General features: G+C 40.7%; 1 protein-coding gene across 3 annotated transcripts in view; it reads left to right on the forward strand.

Annotated features, from left to right (window-relative positions):
* The window catches only part of MME (membrane metalloendopeptidase), a 131,249-nt gene that overhangs the window by 17,671 nt on the left and 87,110 nt on the right, over positions 1-26,468 (forward strand). For all 3 annotated transcript variants that reach the window (XM_069083434.1, XM_069083433.1, XM_069083435.1), the window contains exon 4: positions 25,918-26,079. In XM_069083434.1, coding sequence (XP_068939535.1) covers positions 25,918-26,079 — 162 coding nt within the window. The remainder of the gene's footprint in view (positions 1-25,917; positions 26,080-26,468) is intronic.

Genomic DNA, 26,468 nt, shown 5'->3' on the forward strand with positions numbered 1-26,468 from the left:
AAGTTCCTCTCTAGAAAATACTGGGGACTTCATGTCCTGAGTTAACAGCTGGCAGGCTCTGGACAGGTATCATAAAAAAAAGTCATAAAATCAGAGCTCTGCTTGCTAGCTCTATACTTATCCCTAAATGGACATTTTTCTCCGAGCCAGGCCTGTATGCCGTAAGTCATGTAGCACTCAGTGGATTCCTAGAGACTCATGGCCGGGTCCAATGCATCACTCAGATCCCCAGGGAGTTCTGTACTGACAGGACAGACGTGGGGGAGAAAAATGAACCAATGGTTAGCCCCAGGCTAGGCAGTGGAACCCTTCCATAGAGAAGCCCTGTGGTACAGGGAAGTCTTGAGGATCACCTGGGTCACCTTAGGTCAGAGAGAAAACTTCTCTGAGCATCTCCTTCTAATGTGTAAAATGAAGGGGTTGATCTAACATTCTTGCATAAATTACAGATCTAGTGTTGAAAAGGACCACTGGCAACATCTCCTCAGACCCTTCCTTTTTATAGATGAAGAACTGGACACTCAGGGAGGGAAGTGACTTGCCCAAGGTCACCCAGGGATTGGGAAAGGCAGCATTTTAACTAAGATCCTTTAACTTCAAGATCTTGTTTTTTTAACTATTCATCTATAATTCTAGGAAATTCAATGAGGATACTTTTTTTTTTTAGGAATGAAAATGAAATAAATCAGTAACTTGAATCCAGATCAGCAAGGAGAAGCATACCTAGAGTATGCAGTATTATGACAACAGGAACTGAGCATACTTTTAATAGACTGTATCTGGTGATACTTCTCTCAGAAAAATTCAGAAATACTTCTCTTCAGAAAAAAGAGGGATTGCTCACCTACTTAAGCCGAGGTGGTGTGACTAGCCCTTAGAGCATGATTAATTGTATGTCTGTGAATAATAGTCTTTAACAGTATAAATTAGTAATATATATTAGTAGCATATATAATATTCTAATACTAAATCGTAGTCTATGTAATATACTGATATGTTAGTAGTATATATGATAGTAATGCTGTTAATAACCTAAATAACTCCTTTGTATCATATTATGTAATATCTGAAGGTTTATAAAGCACTTTACATATATTTTCCCATTTGAGGTGCTGTATTTTATTTCCATTTCATAGATGAGGAAAGTCAAGTCAGCAAGTGTTTATTAAGCATTGTGTTTCTGGCCCTGTACTGGAGATGCAAAGAAAGGTAAAAATGCGTTCCTTGACCTCATGAGGCTTACATTCTGATGGGCAAGAAAGCATATAAACCAGGTCCAAACAAAATGTATATAGAATAAATGTGGGGAGGGGAGGAGTTCTGAGTGGGGAAAGCATTGGAATACAGTGGCTTAGAGGAGTCAGGTACCTTCCCTATTATTCTACAAAGATGTATTATTAGAGCCCAGGTTTTATCTTAATCCAGGACTTATCCTTGTTTGCATATATCAACCATTTGGTCTAAAAATTAGAACAAAGACTTAAATCATTTATGAGGATAGTAAAATCAGTTTTCCCTGGCTATCCAGAAAACTAACACAAAAATTACCTCTCGGATTAATTCTCAGTTCTTTTGCCCTTCCTTCCATGTACAATAGTGTATTAAGTAAGCTCAACCAACAGGAAGAAATCTGGGTTCTATGTACTATTGGACACTGGTGATCATCCAACCTGAGACCTTATTTTACAGATGCATCAACTGATGTACTTAATTTATTCATGCAAAGTCATACACAGAGCAGGTGACATTGCCAAGCATATAGGTATGTTTCCATGTATATACATATGTATAGGTATCTACTTACAAAGTACATGCAATTTCCATAATACCAAGATGCTTTACATTTCTAACATGCTAGGCATAGCTAGGTCTAACCCATAGCTAGGTCTAAATACAAGCTCTTTGGAGGGTTCCTCAATTGTTTTTAAGGGAGAGACCAAGAGATTCACTGTTATAGGGGAGGGCACTAGGGGCAGGGGGAAAACCCAGAAAGCTTCCTGCAGAAGGCATTGCTTTGTTCTGAATCTTGATGAAAATCAAGATGTGGAGAGGTAGAGGGGAGGAGAGAGGGTATTCCAGGCAAGAGAGACAGCAGGTGAGAGGGGCATGGTACATGAGGAACGGGCGTAGATCAATGACATGACTGTAAAGTGTATAGGCATGGGGAATCCTTTGGAAGGCTGGAAGGGCATAAGGGGACAGAGAAGAGCTTTGAATGCTTAACAGAACAGCCATAGCATGCTCATATGAACCTGCTCAAATCCATTTTCTTCTTTCTCATTTCCCATATCAGCTCAACTAGAATCAGAAGTTTCTCATCCTCCAGGAAAATGACAAAAACTAATGACAGTCTTATTTCATACTTTATATGCCTCAGAGAAATTCACTATAAATAATACATACTCTCATGGCATGAAAATTACCAAGGCGTTATTAGAAACCTTTAATGAAGAACAAAGTAGAGTTAATATATTTCTGAAGAATTCTGGAGACAGTTTGGCAGAAAGACTGACAGGGATTGTGGAGGATGGTGCCAAGTACAAGCGTGATTGGTATTTGAGACTTGCTTTGCCAGCAGGGTTCCGAGGCGCCATTTGGTATTACTTCCACTATCTATGATCTGAGTTCTGGATCAGCTGGAAGCAAATGCAGACTAGTGACACTATCACACAGATAGTTATCTTGGGGCCAGTGCTCTCTACAACTTGCAAGTGTTAGGTGACAACCCACTTTTTGCCCAGATGCCTCCAAGCAATTTCTGTGCTGCACGTTGCTCACACTGGAGCCATCCAGGCAAAGCCCTGTAAGGTTTGGGGTTTTTTCCTCCTATGTAACCAAAGAGCTTATTTCCTGGAGCAGGTCAGGAAGGAAGGAGCAAGGAACAGAGATCCCCTCCAATGAAATAACAGGGCCAAGGGGTGAAATTGAGGAAATAGTTCCTCTACAAATGGAGAGACTTTGTCCAGTGATTAGAGGAGCCACTTTGTGCCACCCCTCCCCAAACACATCTTCCCCCAAGCCCCTCTGCAGCCATTCTAGCCTCTGCAGGGGGAAATAATAGAGTAGGTAGGTACTGACACTCTCTGCTTACTTGGATGGTATTTTTTTTAGGGGGAGAGACACAGGGTCTGGCAAGATTTCTAAGTTTGTCTTTGGTGTTCTATCTTCCTATGCCCCTCTAACCCGCCAATGTCCCATTTCTCTTAGCCCCATTGGTGCTAGTGTTCTCAAACCCTTCCACTGGCTGCCCAAAGATCACTACAGCACCAGAACCAGTCTTTTCTTTCTTCCATCACATGTGCCCCATGAGCTATAGAAATGTGATCTGCAAATAGTTTGGGGAGCCTTCTCATCCTGAAATATCTCTAGGATCAACCAGTTCAAGATACCTGAAATTCTTGCCTAATCCATTCCTTTCTAGAAACCCTTTCCCTTGATCCTTTTTTTTAAAAATGGCAATATTCCTGAGAGGGTGGCCACATTTTAGTCAACGGCATTTTACAGTGACAGTTTAAGCTGAACATTTCAGTTTTCTCAGAATATTTCCTTCTGCTAAAACCTGGGCATCAAGAGAGCATTAGTCACCTTGGGAAATGGGGAAGCAGGTGGTGTGAGGGGAGAGATCGCCTTTCTCCTGAAACCTCACAGCCCACTTAGTTGGACCCATTTCTCATGTGTGCCTCATCTTCTGACACATTCTCAATTCTCATCCCCTGGGTCAGACTTGCAGGGAAGTAGTTTATCTGATTTAGTATCACTGCCCCCCCACCTTTGGGAGACCCCTCTACACACACAAAGGACTTAGAAATATTTGTTGAATTGAAATGAGGAAAATGAGAACTAGAAAGCAAACTTCTGTGATCTCTGCACTTTTGCTTAGGTCTGGCTAATAGCAATACAGGTGTGCCTGCTATATTAATGAGAAGACCCAAAGATTCAGGGACTGTTAGAGTAACCAAAGACCTTCCCAGTTATCTCGTGTACCCCTTTATTCAAGAGGGAGGCACTTGTCATAAATCACGCAGGGCTTATTTACTAGGGTATGAATTGTATGTAAATGCATAAAATATTTTGTTAAATCCTTTTGGGAGACATTTTGCACATTACATTTTAATGTAGTATCCAAGAGTACTTTTATCCCAGTATCCTGTCAAACCTTTCCTTTCTCTTTACTCGTTCCACTTCCCTCCCTCCTTTTCTACCCCTTCCTTCCTTCCCTCCTTCTTTCCTGCCTCTCTTCTCTTTATTTCTTCCCTCCCTCTTTCCTTCCTCCCTTTGTCTTCCTTTCAGCCTTCCTTCCTCCTTCTCTCCCCCCTCTCATCCTTTCCTCCCTCCTTCCTTGATTCTTTCTTCCTTTCATTCCCTTCTCTTTCTTCCCTTCCCTCCCTCCTTCCTCCTTTCTTTCTTTTCTTCCTTCCTTCCTACCAAGGTGACAGCTTCTACTTAATAAATGATTGTTGAATTGAATTGTGAACCAATACAGATTTTGAATAATAGTACGATGATGGTGAATACTGGAAAAATCTGAGTTATATGTTCATGGGGGAGACAGACATAAGGAATTACTGAATTTACCACAAATTATGCCTGGCCTAAGGCCATTAAATTTTGTGGAAACTAGGTCATGTGTTAATAACAGAACATTCAGTCTGTCAGTCTCCATAAACTTTTACAGCAAGTCTGCAGAAGGCAATATTTATAATATTTCCTGCTACAAAGTTCATATTTCTCAGATAGCAATCAATGTTTTCTGAAATAAATAAGATATCTGTGTTTATGAGGATCATATGATGACTTCCCGATCAGCAAAGTGTCTCATGTAGTTTATCTGGTTGACATGTTGTCATAGTTACTCTCATCTCTTGATAATAGGTAAGTAGAGAAGGAGGGTAGCCATCTGCCAGGGATATTAGAGGAAAAAAAAGACTATTAAATTAGGTGGAACAGTTAACCAGATGACCCCCTCAGATTCCTTCCATTTCTAATTTGTTATAAAAATGTTGGCCACAAATCAGAATGCAAAAGGTTTATTTGGGCTTGTTCACAGATTTTTTTTTTTAATCTGTTAATGGCTTGATAGAAGCTATGTAATCTACTGGCTAGAGTGCTTTTCTTGGAGTCAAGAAGACTTGAGTTCAAATTCTGCTGCTCTCACATACTAGAAGTTACCCAAATGTTCTTCTAGCAAAATGGGGTCATGGGTTCATAGGTTTTGAACTAAGAAGAGATCATGTAATCCAGTTGCTTTGCTTGGCAGAGGCAGGCTCTGAGGCTAGAGAAGAAGTGATTTGCCTATGATAATACAGTGATCAGACCACATTTCCAAATCCATCTTCAATATTTACTTGCTATATGACCGAGGGCAAGTAAATCTTTTAACTTCTCTTGGCCTCGGTTCCTTCATCTGTAAAATGAGGTTGACCCTTTGACCTCTAGCATCCTTACCAGCTCTAAAAGTATGATTTTGTGTCCCTATTTGGGACCATTTCAGACTTCCCCCTCTCTCTGAAGTTAAATCTTCCAGAGTTGAATGAGGCATAGTCACACAAAGAGTAGGAGTCAGACCTTGACCTTGAAGCCGGGTCTTGTGACATGCTAGACAATGGTCTAGTGAGCACACTGTGTTCCTACTTCATCCCCATTAGATTAGAGCCTTAAAGGCTTGAAGTGGGTTCGCAGATTCAGTAGATAGCACAAAAATGTATGGCAGTGGGGAGGAGGGAATTTGGGGAAAACCTTTTGTTCTCTCTGGACTGGTAGAATGGGAAATTGTCACAATTTGAAACTTGGAAGTACAATGAAGTCATCTTTTCAGAATGCACATGTATCTGGCTTCCTTCATCCCTATTCTCACTAACCCAGTTGAGGAAATTGAGACTCAGCTATGTTAAAAGACTTGCCCATGGTCACCCATTAGGGAGATACCTCAGATGGCATTTGATGCCTGTACCTGCCAACTCCAGACCTAGTACCTAACCCTACAGCCAACCCTTAAAAGAGGAGTGAACCTCTGTCCTGGTGACCATCAATATGATGTACTCCCAAACTGGCGATATTCTGAATATAGCTTTGAATCCCCCTTATCACCCAACCAGCCCCCATAAAAGTATAAGATTTAAAGGGCTATGAGAGGGAGGAAACAAGCATTTATTAAGCACCTATTGTGTTCCCAGGCACTAAGCACTTTACAAATAATATCTTCTTTGATCATTGGAATAATCCTGGGATATAGGTGCTATTATTATCCCTATTTTAAAATTGGGAAAACTGAGGCAGAGAGAGGTCACATATCTAATACGTGTATCTGAGGTCAGATTTGAACTCAGGAAGATGAGTCTTCCTGACTCTAGGCCTGGCACTCTATCCACTGTGACTCCTAGCTGCCCTTCAGTTCCTTATAACAGTAAATAACAGGTCTATCCTGGATCTCTCTATTCCCCCATTTGCTCAAAAGAACCCTAGCCTGAGTCTAACACTGAAAAATCTCACATCCTTGTTGCCAAACATTCCACTGCCTCTTCCTCCAATCATCAAGTTTCATTGTCTCTACTGGGAAAATTCCTTATGTATGAGGAGGAGCCCCGTGTAAAAGCAAGGAAATTGGTCTGAAAATGAAAAGCCCCTGGTTCTGCAGATGCTTGATTTGAAATCCCTGAACCAAACCAGTTTTCCAGCCAATCACATTTGTGAAAAGAATGAAAAGAATTTCAGTATTCTCAGGTATGAGGTTAAAAAAAATTTCTTGGCCTCAGGAATTCACTCTAAGGAAACTTTGATAATTAAGAGAAAGTAGAGTCTTCTCGAATTGCTAATCTATGAAATGTATGATGGAGATTTAATGGAAAGAATAACCTGGCTCCTTTTAACAGTATTAGAGAAGAATCAGTTTCATCTCCATCCCACCCCCACCTTCTATGTAGGAAAATAATGGGGAGGATGATAGCAGCATGTTGAATTCCTCAGGAAAAGCTATATATAATATGTGTTGTTTTGTCAAGCATAACGTAATTATTACTGACGATGATAATTACCATTGTCAGCATTTTCAATGGGGTACCTGACAAAAAAGAATGAATCAAACTTGGTTTTCCATTTCAGTTCTTCCTATGAAGACTTGACTTGGTCAAATAGTTGCTTAAAAGGGGCACAACACCCACCGGTCCAGATTTCTCTCTTACAGTGAAGCTCATGTCAGCTCTGTCATATGATGAAATTTAATTCAAGTAACCAAATTTAGAGTCTCCCTCCCTAATTTCACCCTAAGTCAAACTTCAGGACTTTTCACCAAACTCAAATTCTGGCCTGAGCTCCTTTGCTTAATGGGATATGTGACCATGGGCAAGTCATTGCACTTTACTGGTCTTCTGTAGCCTCATCTGATTGATGAGGGCCTCAGTCGGCCCACTGTATCTAGGCCACCTGCAGCCAAGCTTTACTTGATTCCTCAACTATTTTCTCACCTGCTGACTGGCTAAACATGCATACCTTCCTCTTCCTTTTCCACTTTCCTTTAGTTATGGAACCCTAATGAGTAATTACAGTCATTGTTTCTAGAAAAGATGGCACAGCTTTCTTGTGTCATTCATCCTTCGTCATCCCAATAACTTTCCAGATGATAATACTCCTGTCTTGTCTCCCTCTGTTAGAAAGTTAGCTTCTTAAGGGAGGGACTGTCTTTGCTTTTTTTTTTTTTGCATTTGTATTCCTAGTGTGTGCTAAATGTTTTTAAATTCATTCAACAACAACAACAAAAAAAGGTTCATATTGGATAATTTCCACAACGCTTCAATTTTCTGGCATTTTGTGATCCTAAACTGTGCTATATGCTTATTGTGGCTTTCTCTGGTCTCCCTGATAATCTTCTCTCATTCAATCTCCTTTCCCCCCACACCCCCACAAAACTTTTACTTTTGTGTTAGAGCATGGGACTTGACACTGACCAGAAAACACTATGGCAAAGACCAAACTGAGACCGACCTCTACAGCACTGGGTATGGGTCAACACATCAGGATTTACTTGCCTGGGAGCCCTCACACTGGTAGCCCTTCAGATATGTGAAGAGTTGTCATGAGGAAAAGGGAGTTGGCCAGATGATGTAGCCAGAAGGAGGGATTGCCAGGGCACAGCCTACATGTCCCTTTGGGATCCATGGAATATCAAGAGCTCTAGAGAAAGGACCTTGGCGCATTGTGTAGACACCAGTGAAGGCATCTCATGATGGGCTGCAAACTGTGGTCCCGAGAAGAATCCTCACGTTCATGGTGCTGTTAGTATTTTGAAGGCATGTGAAACAGATGAGCTAATTGTTGGGAAGTGTTGGCTCCTGTTAAGCCAGAGTGAACCAGTTTATGCCTTTCATTTATTTCTCCTGATCCTACCCTCTGAAGCCCAGTGTTGGAGTTCAAGAGTAGAGGAGTGTGTCTCTCTTCTGGAAGTGATCAAGTAAAGGCTGGAGGGGATTCCCGTTCAGATCTGGCTGTGACTCACTGGCCACTGAGAGCCCTTCCAGGGCTGAGTCAGTGATAGTCATTGTTAATTCACTTTTTAAAAAGACCTTTCAGAATGAAAAATCAACTTCAAAATTACTATTCAATGAAATGCAAAAGTTCAAATTGTTGTTCAGTCATCTTTCAGTCATGTCTGACTCTTCATGACTCCATTTGGAGTCTTCTTGGCAAAGATACTGAAGTGGTTTGTATTCCTTCTCCAGCTCATTTTACAGATGAGAACTCTGAGGCGAACAGGGTGAAATGACTTGTGCTACTGACACCAGATTTGAACTTGAGAAAATGAGACTTCCAGACTCCAGGCCCAGCACCCTATTCACTGCATTACCTTATTCCCCATTTTAAAGATCACCTGTCTTGGGAGTCTGTTTGCTGTAGGAGGGATGATTAACTAAGATGAAAATTATATACTGACACCCAAATATGGGAGAGATTTTCCCTATTATAAACTGATGTCTATCTTAGATTTGGGGGATACAAGTCCCTCACCTGCTGAAATTCCTACCTCCCTCACCATCCGAAAAGCTAGAATTTCCTCCCTAGTTCCCAAGCTTCTCTATTCATCCTTTTAATCTAGCCCAAATATTATCTCGGTCACTGAGGAAACAGCCCTTTTACCCTCTTCTCTATCTTGCTGCTCAAACAATTTCAAGATAGAAGGGTTTTCTAAGTCCCTAGTTTATTTCTTGTCTCTAAGGCAAAGCTTAATTAGTGTAATGGCTTCTCCTCCCCCGCCCCCACCCCAGACTAAAATCTCTAATTATCTCTGACTTTTTTCTCACCTGGGATCTCCCTTCTCAAACTCCTTCTTCCTCTCCCTGGACACTGAGGTCCAGGCATTAGAGTACTTTAGTTAAAGCCTCTTAACTGCTCCATTGTGAATTCACTGATAAGACTTAATTTTTATTTGATTAACACTTAAAGCATGGGTGTTGGCTTAGACTACAGTAGGTGACTGCCAAGTAATGTAGAAAAAACTTTGCACATAGTGGGTTTTTAATAAATAAATAACTGATAAGAGAGAAGTAAGAGCTGTTCAATTCTATTTTGTTGTTTGCCAAGATGAATGACTTTTGGAAAGGAATGAATAAAAATGGCAGCTAGGATGTTGTTAGCCAAGTAAGGAGATACCAACAGATGACTTGGCTGCCCTGTATGACCAGGTCATCAAAAACCTCATGGATGTGATTGCCAAGCTTACTGGTGATACTCAAAAGGTCATGGAGGAGAGAGGGATCCTAGGAATGGAGAAGGACAGATGTTCTGATTCTCAAAAAAGGAAAGAGAAATAAGTCTGCTAACTCTAAACCCATGAGTCTGACTTTGATTCCTGGGGAAATTCTAGAATGAATTATTCATCACAAGGAGCCCACATGGCTTCATCAGCTTCACATCATGCCAGACTGATATAATTTTGGTTGTTGTAAAATCTCACCTAGATTTTAACAAAGTGATAAAGTAGTTCATGTTCTTCTTGGAGACATGGGCTAGGCTAGGTAATCATTCAGTTAGATGTGTTCACAGCTGGTTGAATAGTGATTAGTAGTTTGGTGTTAATTCGATCAGAGGTCTCTAATGGAGTGCTCTCTGGATCTATCAGTGCTTGATCTCATGTTGTGCAAGGATACAGAAAAAGACATCAATAGTATGCTTATCCATTTTTCAGCTGATATGAAGACGGGAGGAGAAGCTAGCATAGTGAGTGACAGATGGAGTCTAAATCTAAAAGAACTTAGCTGACTAGGGCATCGGACAGAATCTAATGAAGTGAAATTTCATAGGGATTAATGTTCCTGAAGTTTTATATTTGGTTTTAAAAAGATGGAAATTCCAAAATTTGGGAGGCATAATTGGATGGCAGTTTGTCTGGAAAGGATCTGGGTGGGGGTGGTAATGGGATGTGGGAGTCAGCAGTATGATTGGATGGTCAAAGAAGTTCACATGACCTTTGGCTTCATTCAGAGAGGCCTAGCTTCCAGAAATAAAAGGGTTAAAGCCCCGCCTTACTATGCACTGCAAAGATTCTATCTCGAGATCAGACCCTGTAGAGATGACTAAGTTCAGTTTGGGGCCTGGCTTAGGAAAGGCCATTGATAATCTGGAAGACTTCCAGAGGAAGGCAACCAGAGTGGTGAGAGGCCGTGCCATATAAGGTCTGGTCAAAGCAGCTGAGGTTTATCTCAGGGAACAGAAGACTCAGGGGGCAACATTAGATTTCTCTCAACAGTATTTGAAGAGGGTTAAGACTTGTTGCATTTGACCTCAGGAAAAGAAGCAAAATCAGAAGGAATGGGTAGAAGGTACAGATGCAAATGGGGCTTGATGGCCAGGAAAGCTTCCTAACCATTAGAGCATCTTTGAGTAGAAGGGGCTTCTCTGGGAGGTGTTTTCTCTATTACTGGAGATCTTTGAGCAGAAAGATAGACAGATAGACAGACAGACAGACAGACAGACAGACAGACAGACAGACAGACAGATAGATAGATAGATAGATAGATAGATAGATAGATAGATAGATAGATAGACAGACAGATAGATATACAATGTATCCTTGTCAGATATATTGTTGTAGTGATTTCTTCTTAGTTATGGGTTGGACTAGGCCTTGAAGGTTTCTTCCAGCTATGTATGCTTAGCAGAGTGGCTAGCACATAGTAGGTGCTTCATAAATTTTATTGATTGATCATTGTACAATAATTGTGATTATTTTAACAATAGTTAACACTTATAGAGCTCATATTAAGAGCTAGAAGGCTCCTCAAAGGTCATCATTTTACAGTTAAAAGAAACTGAGGCTCCTAGGCATTTAAGTGATTGCCAGAGGCCTAATACACTAATAGTAAATGGAAAAAGCAGAATTCTAATCCAGGTCCTCTAGCTTCAACCCTAGCACTTTTTCCTCTCTGCAGTCTTCGGTATACTCTTAATAACAACAGTGTGAAGAGAATAGTACAAAAGTAAGATATCCATTTTACAGATGAACAAAGGAAGGCTTAGAGAATGCCCTATGGAGAAAAGTAAAAATAAGTAGAATTAATCTATGAAGCAACCTAGGCCAGGCGTGATTCAGTGACTTATAAATATATCGAAAGGTGAAGCAATTACTTCTTTTTCAGAAGATTCAGAGTGTTCAGAGATTTCAAAAAAATAAAGTTTTTGAAGGATGGAAACGTGCTTGTAGCCTTGCTCTGGGTAGGAGGAAGGTACCATCCTTGCCTCGTGCCATTCCTGATCTCTGAAAACTCTGACCATACTTGGTGAATGATAAGATTTCAGATGAGAAAATGTTTTAATAGCATCAGCTGAAGTGCTTGACCATACTGCCCCTTCTTAAATTGGGAAATCTATTCCTGGGTTTCTATTTTTAATCAGCACTTGAAATCTAAAGTAAAAGAAGTTGAAATGATGAAGAGAAGTAAGGGTGCCTCTTCACAACCTTTGCAATAACCTTCCTTTAAAAAGAGAACATTATCCTTCATTAACATCATAATCAACATGCAGCCTCCAATAACTTATTTTAAGTGATATATGGGATTTAAATTACATTGTGTTCCTTAATAGCTTGTGCTGGGAAAAGAAGCTTTCATGATTCAATATGCAGATCAGGCTTGAAAAGAGGAATTGCTTTCAGATTTATGGCACTTCACCACCTCTGTAGCACAAGGATGAAGGGCTTTGGTTTATAACAGGAAAGGTGGTGGCTTTGTCACCAGGAGAGAGTTATCAACAGGTCCCCTCTCAGGTTGTGTACCATGTACTCCTGCCTTCTGTGAAATCAGGCAAGAGAACCCAGTCGTCTGAACTGCACTAATTTGTATGTCTGTTATTTAAAGATTGATTGGGGGGAGCTAAGCACTTGGGGATTTCTGTGATGATCTCAGTGCCTTTTTCATGAGTGAGGCTAGATAAGGTGAGAGGATGAGTCTAGCACCATTCACCACTAAAGATCAGTTAAGTACTTAATTGGCTGAGTGGTGGATGGTAAGAGCTCATAGTTCAGAGGAACCAGGTTCAGATCCCTTCTGCTGTATGTTATCTGGGTGAATCTTTCAGCTACTGGCTCTCTTGGGGCCAGACTAGGTGACCTCTGAGGGCCCTTCCAACATGACTGTACAACACTAAGAAGACAAATGTCTGATGGGAGCTTCACAGCCACACTGTGATGTCACACAGGTGTGAGCCTCATTTTACAAATGAAGAAATTGGGAGCCCTCCAGTGTTGTGACCTTGGTCACAAAGCTAGTTACGTGTTGGAGATTAGATTGGAACCCAGAGCACACTGATTCTGGGTCCAGTATTCTATCCATGGTGCTTCTTCCATAAATAAATATATATAAATAAAAATATAAAGAAACAACAAAAACTGCAGTTAACTTCCCTTGGTCTGTAGGTATCTGGGGCTGTACCAGTTCACATAATGAAATGACTGGGTTATTCGCCAGTCTTTCCAGCCCTACCTTCATGTCTGATATAAATGGTCAATAGTTTCCTCTTTCAGTATCAACGGCTCTGCATTTCCCAAGCCTGATAGACATCTGTGCCTGGTCATCCCCCCGGCCTCTAAAATTCAACATGTTTTGCTGTTCCCTTCCTTCCCCTTTGCCCAGCCAGCCTATCACCATATGCTGTTAATTCTACCCCTAGAACATATCTGGCATGGCTTCCTCCCCTGTATTCCAACTGCTCAACACCTTAATCCAGACCCTCTTCACTTCCTCCATGAACTGTGCCATACATAGCCTCTTGATTTGTTCTAACCATTTAGTCTCTCCCCTCTCCAACCCAGCCTGTTAGCTACCAGTATAATTTTCCAAATGCCATTGCCTTTCTTTAAAAAGAAGAAAAATAAAACCTTCCTTAGCTCCCCATTGTCTACAGTATAGAAAAAAAAAAGTTCATTCACTTAGAATTCATGATCCTCCCCAATCTTGCCTCTCCAGATTTTTTCTCCTTTATTTAGTCATTTTACCAGAGCCTAGCACTATGCCAAGCCTGCAGTAGATGTTGAACAAGCTCCTGTTGAAATTCTGGGGGGTTCTTACCTGCTCCATGACCTCTCCGCTGCTCCTAGACATTGGTAAAGCTCTCTCCCCAGGCTGGAGTGAACTTCCTCCAAAGCTAGGCCTTCTCTCCCTCCTTTCAAGGCCCAGCTCAGGCACAGTGTCTCTGGGCAGCCTTCCCTGCTCAGTCCCTGGCTTGAAACTCACCCTCCCTCCTAAATCCTCATCTCTGATCTTTTCTATCCATTTCTATTGCACCCTAACCTGAAGCAGTGACTTAAGGACATGCCTTCATGGATTCCTCGAGGATGGGGGTTAGCATGTTCTCTTCTTTCCCATTTCTGCATTTCCAGTGCTAAGCATAGCACCTTTAATATAACAGATCAGACAAAAGTGGGATAGACTGGACTGAAAGGTTAGGCATTTAAATTCAGGCTTGGAGTTACACAGTAGTCACAGGGCACACATGTGCTTTCTCCATGGGCTATGTGTGCCTTTATGTACAGTCTCATTTTACAGCCATGTCTTCATTCTACATTCTTGGTGAATGAATACTCTGCCACAGTTTGCCTTCTTCTCCATTCCACTCTCCCCTTGACAGCTTTTCCAGTGGTGTCCTGACTCTTAGAATAACTGACAGGCACTGACAGGTTCATGTAGCTGGGCATACTTTAGGGATTGCCTCAGACTTCCTTCCTTGTCCTGATTTCCTTCAGGGCTCAGCAAAAATTCTATCTTTCTGGAGGAAGCCTTTCTGGGTCTCCACTCTGAAATTATCTTCAGTTTATCCAGTTTATGTCTTGTATGGACATAGATGTTGGCCCATTGTTTCCCTCATTAGGATGTGAGGTCCTTGAAGGGGTGGGGTGGGGCGGGGGGGGGGGGTTGTTTGCCTTTCTTGGCATGCTCAGCACCTCAGCCCAGTGCCTGGCACTTGACTGAGTCAGTGTGACTAGAGAAATGAACTCATGGTAGTTGTAAGAGTGGACAAACATTAGCCACGATGGCCTCAGGCCAGTGGACTTCTTTGGAATTGGGAATCAGAAAAGGGGGAAGGCTCTGAGTAAAGTGTGACTTCAGGACTTCAGAATCTGCCATCCAAAAGGCACCTGTCCTTCTTGCTTCCAGTCATCTTCGAAACTGTGTCCAAGGAGGATGGGCTGGAGGGAAGCTGCATGTTAGTCAAGGAAAGAGCAGTCGCTTTCAGAGCCAGAGGGTATGGAGTGGAATGGCAGCTCTACTTCTCACTTCCTCCATGACCTTGGGCACCTATCTCAAAGGGCTATGGTGATGATAGAGTGAGATCATATTTGTAAAGCACCCAGCCTGTCCCACAGGAAGCTCACATAAATGTTATCTAGTATTATTATTAGTAATATATTTTTTTAATTTTTATTTTATCATTTCATTTCTCTTGATTTTAGCTACCCCATCTATAAAATGATGGTCATGGCAGGGGGAATCTTAAAGGCTCCTTTCAGCCTCTATAATCCTTAGCTTTTCTTTGAAAGGAATGCAGCTGGGTCAGAGTACTGAGGATTGGTCAAGGGATCTTGACCTTGTCAGTCAATAAAACACCTGTTATGTGCCAAGAGCTGTGGTAAGTGCCAGAGCTACAAGAGAGTCATTTGGGATCCTTCTCAGGATCATGCTTTGTTTTTTAAAAGGGAGGTGCTAAGTTTCAACTAGACATTAGTGAAAACAGAGATGATTTTTTCTCCATCCAAGTCCATAGAACCCCTAGAATTGGTCCCCAGACTCTTTAGTCTGACACAGACTGCAGGTCCTGAAACTCTTGGGTAGGTCTATGTGTTTCACATTAGCATGAAATCCCTTGAAATTAGTCATCTTGAAAACTGTCAAAGGTCATAAAGTTGTAGATTTAGAACTGGAAAGGAACATTACAGGCTGTCCAGGTCAAATGGCTCCTTAGAGATGAGAGAAGCAAGGCCAGAGGTTAGTGAAGCAGCCTGTGTGAGCTGACAAAGGGGGATGGACAATAGAAGCAGGCTGTGACCCTGGCTCTTCTTTTCCCAGTTTGGCTCGCTTTCCACCACCCCAGCTGATAAAGTGTGGCTTCTCCTTCTATGACCTGGATGAAATGTCAATGACCTGGTACATCATCTCTGTATTCTTACTTTGCTTTTATCCATTTCTGTAAAGGTTCCAAAGACATCTGGACATATTCTGAACTCAAACAATGGTGACTAAGGGGATGCGGAAGGGAGTGTTGACCAAAACCTACCACCTTTCTGAGTTCTGTACAAAATATGAAAAAATTGGGGGCGGCTAGGTGGCACAGTGAATAGAGCACCAGCCTTGGAGTCAGGGGTACCTGAGTTCAAATTTGGCCTCAGACACTTAACACAAAAACTAGCTCTGTGACCTTGGGCAAGTCACTTAACCCCAATTGCCCTCCAAAAAGCAAAAAAAAAAAATGACAAAATAAAAAAGGAGGGGAAAAGAAAATCATCAGATATCTTTTAAAATTATGAAATGAATGAATATCTACAATAACATAAAATATCCAGATTTCTAAGATGAGGAAAACCAGACAATAAGCTTGATCGAGTCATAAGTGTAAAGCTGTAAATTTAAAAGCAGCTGGTGGTTTACTGGGCCTAGAGTCAGGAAGACCTGAATTCAAATCCAGTCTTAGACACCTACTGGTAATATGACTTTGGGCAAGTAACTGGACCTTTTAAACTCAGTTTTCTCAACTGTAAAATGGGGACAAAAATGGCACCTACATCACAGGGTTATTCTGAGAATCAAATGGAATAATATTTGTAAAAATAAATGTACATATTAGTACATTTTGACACATTAGTAGGTGCTATATAAATTCTTATTCCCTTTCCTTTCCCTTCTCCTTCTCCAAAAGAACACTCCTAAAGAAAAAAAGTCAGGATAAGATGGATCTATATGTGTCAAACATTCAAAGAGCAATTAATTCAGATGTTACATAAACTCTTCACAAAAATAGAGAAAAGATTCTACCAATTCCTTCTATGATACAAATATATTCCTGATCCCTAAACTTAAGAGGGCGAAAGCAGAGAGAAGAGAAAAATAATAATTCAATAATATGCAAAAGTATTAAGTAAAATATTAGTAAAGACTTTACAGCAGCACATTAAAATTATACTCCATGGCTAGGGTAGATTTATACCAGTAAGATCATTACAGTTATTCGAAAATCCATGAACATAAATCATTAATAGAAAAAAATAATTAAAAATCACCTGATCATAATGATAAATATAGTAATAGATTTTGATAAACACTACACCCATTTCTGTTTAAAACAAACAAATACTGGTCATTTTTTTTTAAGCAATTGGGGTTAAGTAACTTGCTCAAGGTTACACAGCCAGTTATTTCTGGGTGTGGTGCTAAGTATCTGAGCTCAGATTCGATCCCAGGTGTCCCGACTCTGGGGCCAGTGCTCTTACTCACTGTGCCACCTGGCCACCCCACAAATACTGGTTATAATAGTAATAAGTGGGCCCTCCTTAATGGAGTAAATAGTATCTATCTAAAACCAAGAACCAACATTATAGATTAAGGAGAAACAATGGAGCTTTTCCCAGGAAGATCAGGGGCAAAATAAAGCTGTTAGTTTCCATTACATGATGTAGTTCTAGAAATGCCAGCTATAGCAATAAGATATAAGAAAAATCAGGGCTGGCTAGGTGGTGCAGTGAATAGAGCACTGGCCCTGGAGTCAGAAGGATCTGAGTTCAAATCTGGCCTGAGACACAACACAAAAAACTAGCCCTGTGACCTTGGGCAAATCACTTAACCCCAAATCGCCCTACCTTCCCCCCTCCAAAAAAAGGTAAAAAAGAGAGAGAGAGAGAGAGAGAGAGAGAGAAATATCAAAGGAAGAGGCATAGGCAAAGAAGAAACAATTATTACTATTTGTTGAAATGACTTTCCATGTGAAAGATTAAAACTTCAACTAAAAATTGAAACAAGAACTTTGGCAAAGTTGCAAGATAAGAAATCAATCCGTGTCAACCATGAACATTTCTGTATATTACCACTAAAACCCAGCAGGAAAAGATAGAAAGAAATTGCACCTCAAATAACTACAGAATATATAATTTTTTTTTTAGTGTCCCCTTACCAAAACACCCATAGAAATAGTAAGAATACAAGTGGCAAATATTCTTTGCAGAGACTCATATCACTGAAAAGATTAATTTCTTCACTGTTGTGTTAATTGTGTTTGCTATATAATTATGACAATATTACTTAATTGACTTATTCAATGCCTAACTACTCAAGCCACCAAAGGGCTACTTCGTAGAACTAGAAAAAAATAATAAAATGCATTTGGAGTAAAAAAAGATAAGAATTACAAGGGAAATAATGAGAGAGAGAAGGGACAGACAGCAAGAGCAAGAGGCGAGGGGGGGAAGGAGGGAGAGAGTCAGAGAGAGAAGGAAGAGAAAAGAGGATTTATTAGAATCAAATGTCCAACTATACTACAGACTGCATATAAATGTAGTAGGAATTATTAAAACTACTTGACACTGGTTAAGAAATAAGACAATAATCATAATAGATAACATTTGCATAGTGTTTACCATATGCCAGGCACTATACTAAGTTCTTTTCAATGATTACCTCATTTGATCCTCACAAGAACCTTAAGAGATAGGTGCTATATTATTAACCCCATTTTACAGAAGAAGAAACTGAGGCAAAGACCAACTGACCAGCTCCTATAATATGTGCCCAAGGCCAGCTTTGAACTACCTGCAAGGACAGCTAATTGCTCAGTAGACCATATCAGGTACAGAATATACAGAAGCAAATGATCATAGTAATATATTGTTTAACCCACACAAAGGTATCCAGTACTGAAATAATAATTCATTATTTGACAAAAACGGCTGGGAAAACTGGACAATAGTCTGACAGAAATTACTTTTAGGCAAACATCTGACACCATATATAACAATCAATTCCAAATGGATAAAGGACCTGGATATACATCATAAACCAAGCAATGGAGCAGAGATAGGGCAAGACTTCTTGACCAAACTAAAAAAGAAGATAAAATGAGTAATTTTAACCACACAAAATTGAAAAACTTTTGCACAAACAAAATCAATGCTATTAAAACTGGGAGAGGGGGCGACTAGGTGGCGCAGTGAATAGAGCACTGGCCCTGGAGTCGGAAGGACCTGAGTTCAAATCCAGCCTCAGACACTTAACATACACAAAAAGAAAACCTAGCCGTATGACCTTGGGCAAGTCACTTAACCCCAATTGCCCCTCCAAAAAAAGCAAAAAAAAAAAAAAAGAAACTGGAAGAGAAACAAGTTAACCTAGAAGGAAAAAAAATACAGCAAGTTTATCTAATTCCCAATATATAAAAAGAACTGGATCGGGAATGGGCAGTTTGGGCAGCTAGGGGGCACAGTGAATAGAACACCTGCCCTGGAGGCAGGAGGACCTGATTTCAAAATCCAGCCTTATACACTTAACATAAAAACTAGTTATGTGACCTTGGGCAACTCACTTAACCTCAATTACCCTACCTTCCCCCCTCCAAAAAGAAAAAAAAAAGAATGGGCAGTTTTCAAATGAAAAAAAAAATGCTCTAATTCACCACCACAAGATATATGCAAATTAAAACAAGTAAGATTCAACTCAGTCATCAGATTGGTAAATACAACATTGGTCTAGTCACTATGGAATATTACTTGAAATAATACCCCCAAAGTCACTAGAGTAATGCCTACTCGTATACTCTGTAATGCTATTACCTAGCCCATAATCCAAGGACATAAAAGAAAGAAGGAAAGGATCCATATAGGCAGAAGTATTCATAGCATCACTCTTTGTTGTAGCATAGTCCTGTTAGCATAGAACTGGTAACTAAGAGGGTGACCATCAAGTGTGGAATGGCAGAATCAATAGAACACAATAAAGCAGTGATAAAAGGGATGGATTCAGAGGAACCTCCGAAGACTTGTATGAATTGATGCAGAGTGAAGTTCAGGAGAACAATTTATGCAATGGCTAAAACATTGTGGAAAAAAATGACTTTTAAAAACCTATTAACTCTGATCAATATCCTACCTCGTCATAACTCCTTAGCTGAATTAAGGTTGTCACTCTCCTGCCAGAGCACTAGGCATTCAAACTTCATAATTAGCTATAGATTTTTCAGATATCCAAAGTGTGGGTGTGTTTTGTTTGACTATGCTCATTTGTTAAAGGAAGGGTTCTTTGTAGAGGAGGAAGTACAGTAGACAGGGAGAGAATGCTGAGTACCAGTGATTAGTGATGGGGGTATAAAAGAGTGTCATTGAAGCATTTTTAAAATGTACTAAGGAGAACAAAAGGAAATTGAGAGGGACAGATCAGTTTTGAAAGTAATACTTCACAAAACAACCTATTAACAGGGTAATTAACGTGGATTTATAGTTTATTCATAGTTTCTCCTCTTTTTTTAAATGTGTAAATCTTCATGTTTGTCAAGTTCAAATTAAAATAAAAAATGAATTGAGGTGCAGGAAATCCAAAGATCATGTTACTCAGGGAGTTAGAAAAAAAAGGATAAAGTCTGGCACCAGGGAGGGAGGGCAAAGTCCCTCCTCAAAAGTGTTCTATAGAAGAAATAAAACCATTTGTTTCCCTATCACACTTTTTGGTACATTTATAAATAAGCAGATAAAGTGAGTTGAATTTCGTTAAATAATTGGCATCTCAGCCTCTGGTCCTTGAGAAGATATCTAGAAATTAGTAGTTATGAATATTCACAGAACTTAAGACCTGACATCTAAAGCCAAAACTCCGAGGCCACCTCAACTACCCCCACCCCCCTTTTCTTTTAAAGATGAGGAAATGAATCCCAGGGAGGTTAAGTACCTATAAGTGTGGCCTGGCCTTAGGCTAATGGTGGCAGGTCCTTGTTTACCAGAAGGCTGGATGGTCTTCCCTGGAATTGGGGGGTGGGTGGGGTGTAGTCTGTAGGATGGATGGGAAAGAAGGGAAAGAAAAATATCTGTAAATTAAGGGTTAATGAGCCTGCCCTCTAAACAATATTTTTTCCTAAACAGGCATTTGTCATGCTTAAAAATAAAGTTCCCGTTCTTACCCTATGTTTAGCCAGTCTTCTGGGCTTCCCTCACAATTTTCTAAAGTAGCCAAAACAAAATGTGATAGAAAAACCTACTTTGTAATTCCCATCAATCGCTGAAAATGACTGCTCCTGTAGTATTAGCAATCACAGAACAAAGATGCTGTCCAAATCCAATAAAATGAAGCCTATACCCAAAGAGCAGCTGCCAGAATTTTAAAGTATTTTATATTCATTTGTGAATGACAATATTTGTTCATTTCCTTTCCCTTTTTCCCTTGAGTTTTCTACTGAAAGAAAAGGTCACCCTCTCATGGTACATGGCACCATTGTTTCCAAAATCTTTTTCCAAAGTAGACTCTTCTGTGTTTTAAATCAAGACTAGATAAGAGCAAGCCCTTTCAATGACAGAAATGGATAAATATACTAATAGTATACTGCATTTTTTAATCAGTGATTATCACCCTACCTTGAGGTGTAAATCCCTTTCCCTGGCCTTCAAGGGTCATGTCTGTTGCTATTGATCGGTCAGGGCTTTAGGTGTTAAAAACGAGACTGCTTCCCCCTCAGAACTAGACAGCAACACCTAGGGGGAAAGAGAATAGCTAGAATTGCCCAGGTTACTGGTAACCAGGTTATCTTCTCAGTCGCTGGAAAAGACTGGACATTTGTGATTCTGTCTTAGAGGATTCTCCCAGTGTATAGAATCCAATCCTGAAGATAAACAGATCCCCCAGGCAGCAAACTTTCAAAGGGCCTATCCCACCCTAGCAGTGTCTGAGGATAGTATATCAAGACCCAATGGCTCTCCTAGGAAGTGTTCTTTTAAAAACATGGACTTTCTGGTTTCTAAGATGTCACAATTTTCAAAGATCTTGTCAGATCTGTTAACTTCTTACTTGGACTGTGAAGCAAAAGGAAAAAATGACAAGACAATGAGCTAGAAAATCTTTCCCAGTATTATTTTTTTAGCACCAAGAAACATTTGGAACTGGTGCTAGCAACAATTAACCACCTTCTTCATGCAAAGTGTTTGCATGTGTTTGTATGTGAGCATGTGTAAAAAGTGAGAATTTTGTTTAAAAATCACTTAGAAAAAATGGAGACAAAAGAACAATCTGCCGGCTGAGGCAGCCAGGTAGGTGTGGCTGTGGAGAAAGGTTGTAGAAATTCAAAACCAAGTACGAAACATCATTGCAAAACAACCAAACCGATTATGACGGCTTCTTCCTCCTGCCTTCCTCCAAACACATGGGTATCCCCAGACTTCAAAGCTGAGTCAGCCCAGAGGAGGGCCAGAGGATGAGGTGCAAAATGAGAATCAAACCGGTGATCAGAGATTAAAGGGAGGTTGATCAAAGAAACTACATAAAAGTACTCAGGGCCCATTTCTTGCCTTGGCCCATGCCCCAAAATGTTCATCAGAACAGAGCCTCTTTTGAAGTCTTTGGAAGCTCCGTGCTTAGATGAGCTTTGAGGTCATGGGGAAATAGGAAAAGTCGCCCGGAACACAACTGTGGATGAAGCAGCCCAGAGGCTTCTTTCACTGACTTTCTTCAGGAAGTGTTTGCCTGATTGCTTTGGTATGGGACTCACAAACGGCAAACAGCTTAAACACACCAGATGTCAGATGGGCATATTCGATGTTCAAAAAGAAATGTAGACTTGTACTTCCTCGTGAAATATGGAAGCCGTGGCAGTGGGATGAGAATGGGAAATTCCATTCATCTTTTGTATTTGGATGTTTTACCTGGTGTCGTAGGGTGTTTTAAAAAGGAAGGCAGTCTTCCCAAAGAGGCAATAAAATGTGTGCATAGGCATTCTATTACATCAGAGAGGGCTCATGACAGACTTTCCCAAAGACAATAGACAGTGAAATCAGAGCAGAAATGGATGCAGCCCCTCCAATATCCAATTTAAGTAGCAGAGGCATTTTCTGAGAGACTTCGCCTCAAATGGGCTCCTAAAATATCTTTGCTTAGCACTCTTTCCAGGTCTGAATTTCCTGGCAATTTGCATCAAATGTTAGCTTCATATGTTTTTAGAGAGTTTTCTTAGAGTCCCTAAACTCTTAGTTTTCCATGATTTCTGCCTTCTTATAATTTTGTGCCTTTATCTCATCCAAAATTCAAGGTTCCTTGCTTAGTTTCTTTCCCTTCCTAATTGGAGGACTTTTAGTTTCAAGACCTTGGTATACCTCACCTCTTTAGGGATATGTGTGTGTATACACATATATGTCTCCATGTAGAATACATATACACACATATAAATATACATATTATATTGTGTATATGTATATATACCCCATAGTTTCCATATGTAGAAAGAGACTAAATGAGGTAAACTCTGTAATCTCTTCAGCAATCCATTTGTCTGATGGACATGTTCAATGTGAAGCAAGCTTTTAAGACCCAGTGTTGGCAAAGTATTGTCCCAAGAAGCTTAATATTTTGCCTAGAAGGGATGGACAGAGCACGTACCAAGGAGGGAACAGGGAAGAGAGGCCTGCCTCTCTCTGGGACTCAATCCTGGATCCCGCGGAGGGTATTTACTGCCCCTTGGACCTTGGACAAGGCCTTTAACCTTTGCAGCCATCTTCTGATCAGTTTTGACCACCTCCTTGTTGCCCAGCACAAAATCCAGCCCTTTTACCCCCAGAACTTCTGCCCCACTATCCTGATTGCCCAGCCCCCATTTCAGTAAGACCAAAGCAATGCTTCTCTGCCCTCTCCTGCTCCCAGCCCAGCCATCTTTGAAATGTCCTCCTCAATTGCCTTGCTATTTGGGCTCCACTCATCCATCTCCTGCCCTCCAGTTCTGGAACCTGGATGACATCAGGTCTGGTACTGTTCTTGAAAGCTGTGTGTCCATCTGTTCCACTGCAGATCCCCTCACCATACCTGTTAGTGTTACCCTCTCTGGCCCTCACTTCCCATGGGCTTCCTATTCCTATTCCTAACTTCTTGAAGGTCAGAGACTGTCCCCAGTTTATATCACAGAACTTGGCACACAGTAAGGGCTTAATAAATGCTTTTTCATTCACTCGGGGCATCGTTTTCTTGTCTGCAAAATGGATTGTTGGTCCATATTGTCCAGAGGCAGCTAGGTGATGCGGCATATAGAGCATTGGGCCTGAAGTCAAGGAAAACGGGTTCAAATCCTTCCTCAGACCCAGCTAGCTGTGTGATCCTGGGCAACTCACCTACTCTCGTTCTGCTTCAGTTTCCTTGACTGTAAATAAATGATAACAACAGTCCTCACCTCCCAGAGTTGTGGTTAGGATCAAATGAGATCGTGTGGAGATCAGTTAGCTAAATGCTTGATTGCTTGATACCTGGCAGGTCCCTGATCAAGGCCTATTCCCTGCCTCCTCCTGAGCCCCCTTCCACCTGTGGTTGATGATTCTAAAGTTAGACCCCAAGTCTCTTGCCTCATCCCCCATAAAAGTTACCTAGGGGGCTTGCCTATTGGTGGTGCCAGTAAGTACATATATGGATTTGACTTGTTTTTTCCTTAAGAGTTCCTAGGGACCATTGAATAAGCAGAAGAATTGAAAATACAAAAACCCATCATGTAAATTACTTATATTGATAAACGATATAGGTAAGCTTAAACAAATCAATGAACACAAACAGTGTGTTGTAGCCATTTTTAAACACAGCCCTGTAACCACAAATTAGCTTATAGGATTCAGTAGCCCTCAGCCCGCCTGAGTCTCAATATCATGCAGAGGCCATTCAAAAGGTGAAATTTCTTCACCTCCAGGTGTTCAGGTTGCTGTGGGCTGTAATCTGAGGTTCCTCTAACTCAGACCCAAGAGATCCACCCTCCTCATTCATTCTGAGACACAGATCAATGTAGTGGAAGAAGCTTTAAACTTACCCAGAAGACCTGTGTTGGAATCTTGTCTCCAACATTTCCCAGCCATCTTAACACAGGCAAGTCCTACTGCCCAGCTGAGCCTCAGTTTCCTTATCTGTAAAGGGTAGGTGATGGCACTAGGAACTTCCTGGCATGCTCGTGCAGTTGGCAGTATTTTGTTAAGCTTGAAGTTTTATATAAATGTGAATGGAGAGACCATATGGCATCGTTCACAGACTAGTGGCATTGGAGTCAGGAAGACCTGATTTAAAGTCCTGCCTCTGATACCTACTAACTGTATGACTGTGGTCAAGTCAAATGTCCTCCTAGTGCATATGTCATCACTGGAGAATTTTAAGGTACAGATGAGTTGGTAACCTGCATCTGTGGTGGGAGTTTCCTCACAGAGAGTTCCCGACTAGATTAAATCACAGACTTAGGTGAGAAGGACAGGGAGGAAAATCTCTCACATCCTTAGGCAGAAAGAAACCAGCAATGAGTTAATCAGTCAACATTTATTGAATACCTACTAGTTGGGGAAGTCTTGGGGAAGTAATAATGAATTAAAAAGTTAAATATAAATAAATATAGACATATTTAAATACCAATAAGTCATTTATTTATTTAATGGAAATATTAGACTTGCTTCCCTTATTTATCCCTAGAGGTCAGAATTAGGACCAGTATGTGAACATTGTAAAGAAGAAATTTTGTCTGGATGTCAAGAAAAATCTTCCAAGCAATTAGCGTTATCCCAAACAGGAACAGACTATATACCTCTGGAAGGTCATGGGTTCCCCCTCATTGGAAAGGATCTTCTCAAAACTGTATGATCCTTTGTTGGGTACTCAGTAGAAAAGATTGTTCTTTGAGTCGACTGATCTAGGTGCCTGCTGAGATGCTTATTGGTCCTGAGACTGAATCCTTGAGGGCAGTTTTTATTTTGTCCTTGTATCCCTCACTGGACCCTTTGTAGGCACTTTACATAGACTTGCTGGATTAGAGAGAAGGGACTGCCTGGTTAGCACATATATATAATTTGGACAATTACTTGTGATAAGAAGAATAAAAGGATCTGCAACAAATAGAACTATAAAGGACCTTAGCATTTATGTAATCTAGCTCCCTATCCCATTTTGCAGATTAGGACACTGAGGCACAGATTGCATGATTTGCTCAAGGTCACACATAGCAAGGAGCTGAGTGCAGATTTGAATCCAGGATTTCTCAGAGCAGAAAGAACACTGACTATATATTATACCACCTCTCTAACTTGATGCTAATATCTGATCCACACAACTGATGATGGTTTGGTCACAGGTTCAGGGTCTCTTCTCTTCTGTCTATGCAGTCACCCTCTCCCCCACATACTGCCCAGAAACATAGGTAGCATCTATTTTTCTAGCAAATGTTTCCATGCAAATATTTGTTTCCCTTGTGTTTTAGCTGCTCGGTTGATTCAGAACATGGATGACACCATCAACCCTTGTACAGACTTTTTCAAATATTCCTGCGGAGGCTGGTTAAAGCGGAACGTCATTCCAGAAACCAGCTCACGTTACAGTAACTTTGACATTTTACGAGATGAACTAGAAGTCGTTCTGAAAGGTCAGTGGATTTGTTTCTGGGTACCAAATGGCTTCCTTTTTGGCACATATTATTTTTTAAAAAGGCAGCATTTACAGAGCAAATTGCAAAGATTTATTTCAGCAACCAATCCAGGCCACTGAACTGGGAGAAATATAAATGGACCCCTTCCATTGGGAGACAAATAGTGATGGAAGCATGGTAACTGCAGAGTCTCATCAGATCATAGATCTAGAGGTCAACTATTTCAACTATAACCTCATTTTATGAAGAAGGAAACTGAGGTCCATAGAGGTTAATTGTTTTGTCTGAGGTCTTACAAAGAATAAATCATTTGGGATTTGAACCCAAGCCTTCTGACTGCTTCTTGAGCATTCATTCAAGGAAATGGAAGGACCTGCGTGTGGGTA

Source organism: Petaurus breviceps, unplaced genomic scaffold (genome assembly GCF_028583685.1).
Source record: "Petaurus breviceps papuanus isolate PSGF00001 unplaced genomic scaffold, PetGlider_PUasm1.0 173, whole genome shotgun sequence".
NCBI classification, from domain to species: Eukaryota; Metazoa; Chordata; class Mammalia; order Diprotodontia; family Petauridae; genus Petaurus; species Petaurus breviceps.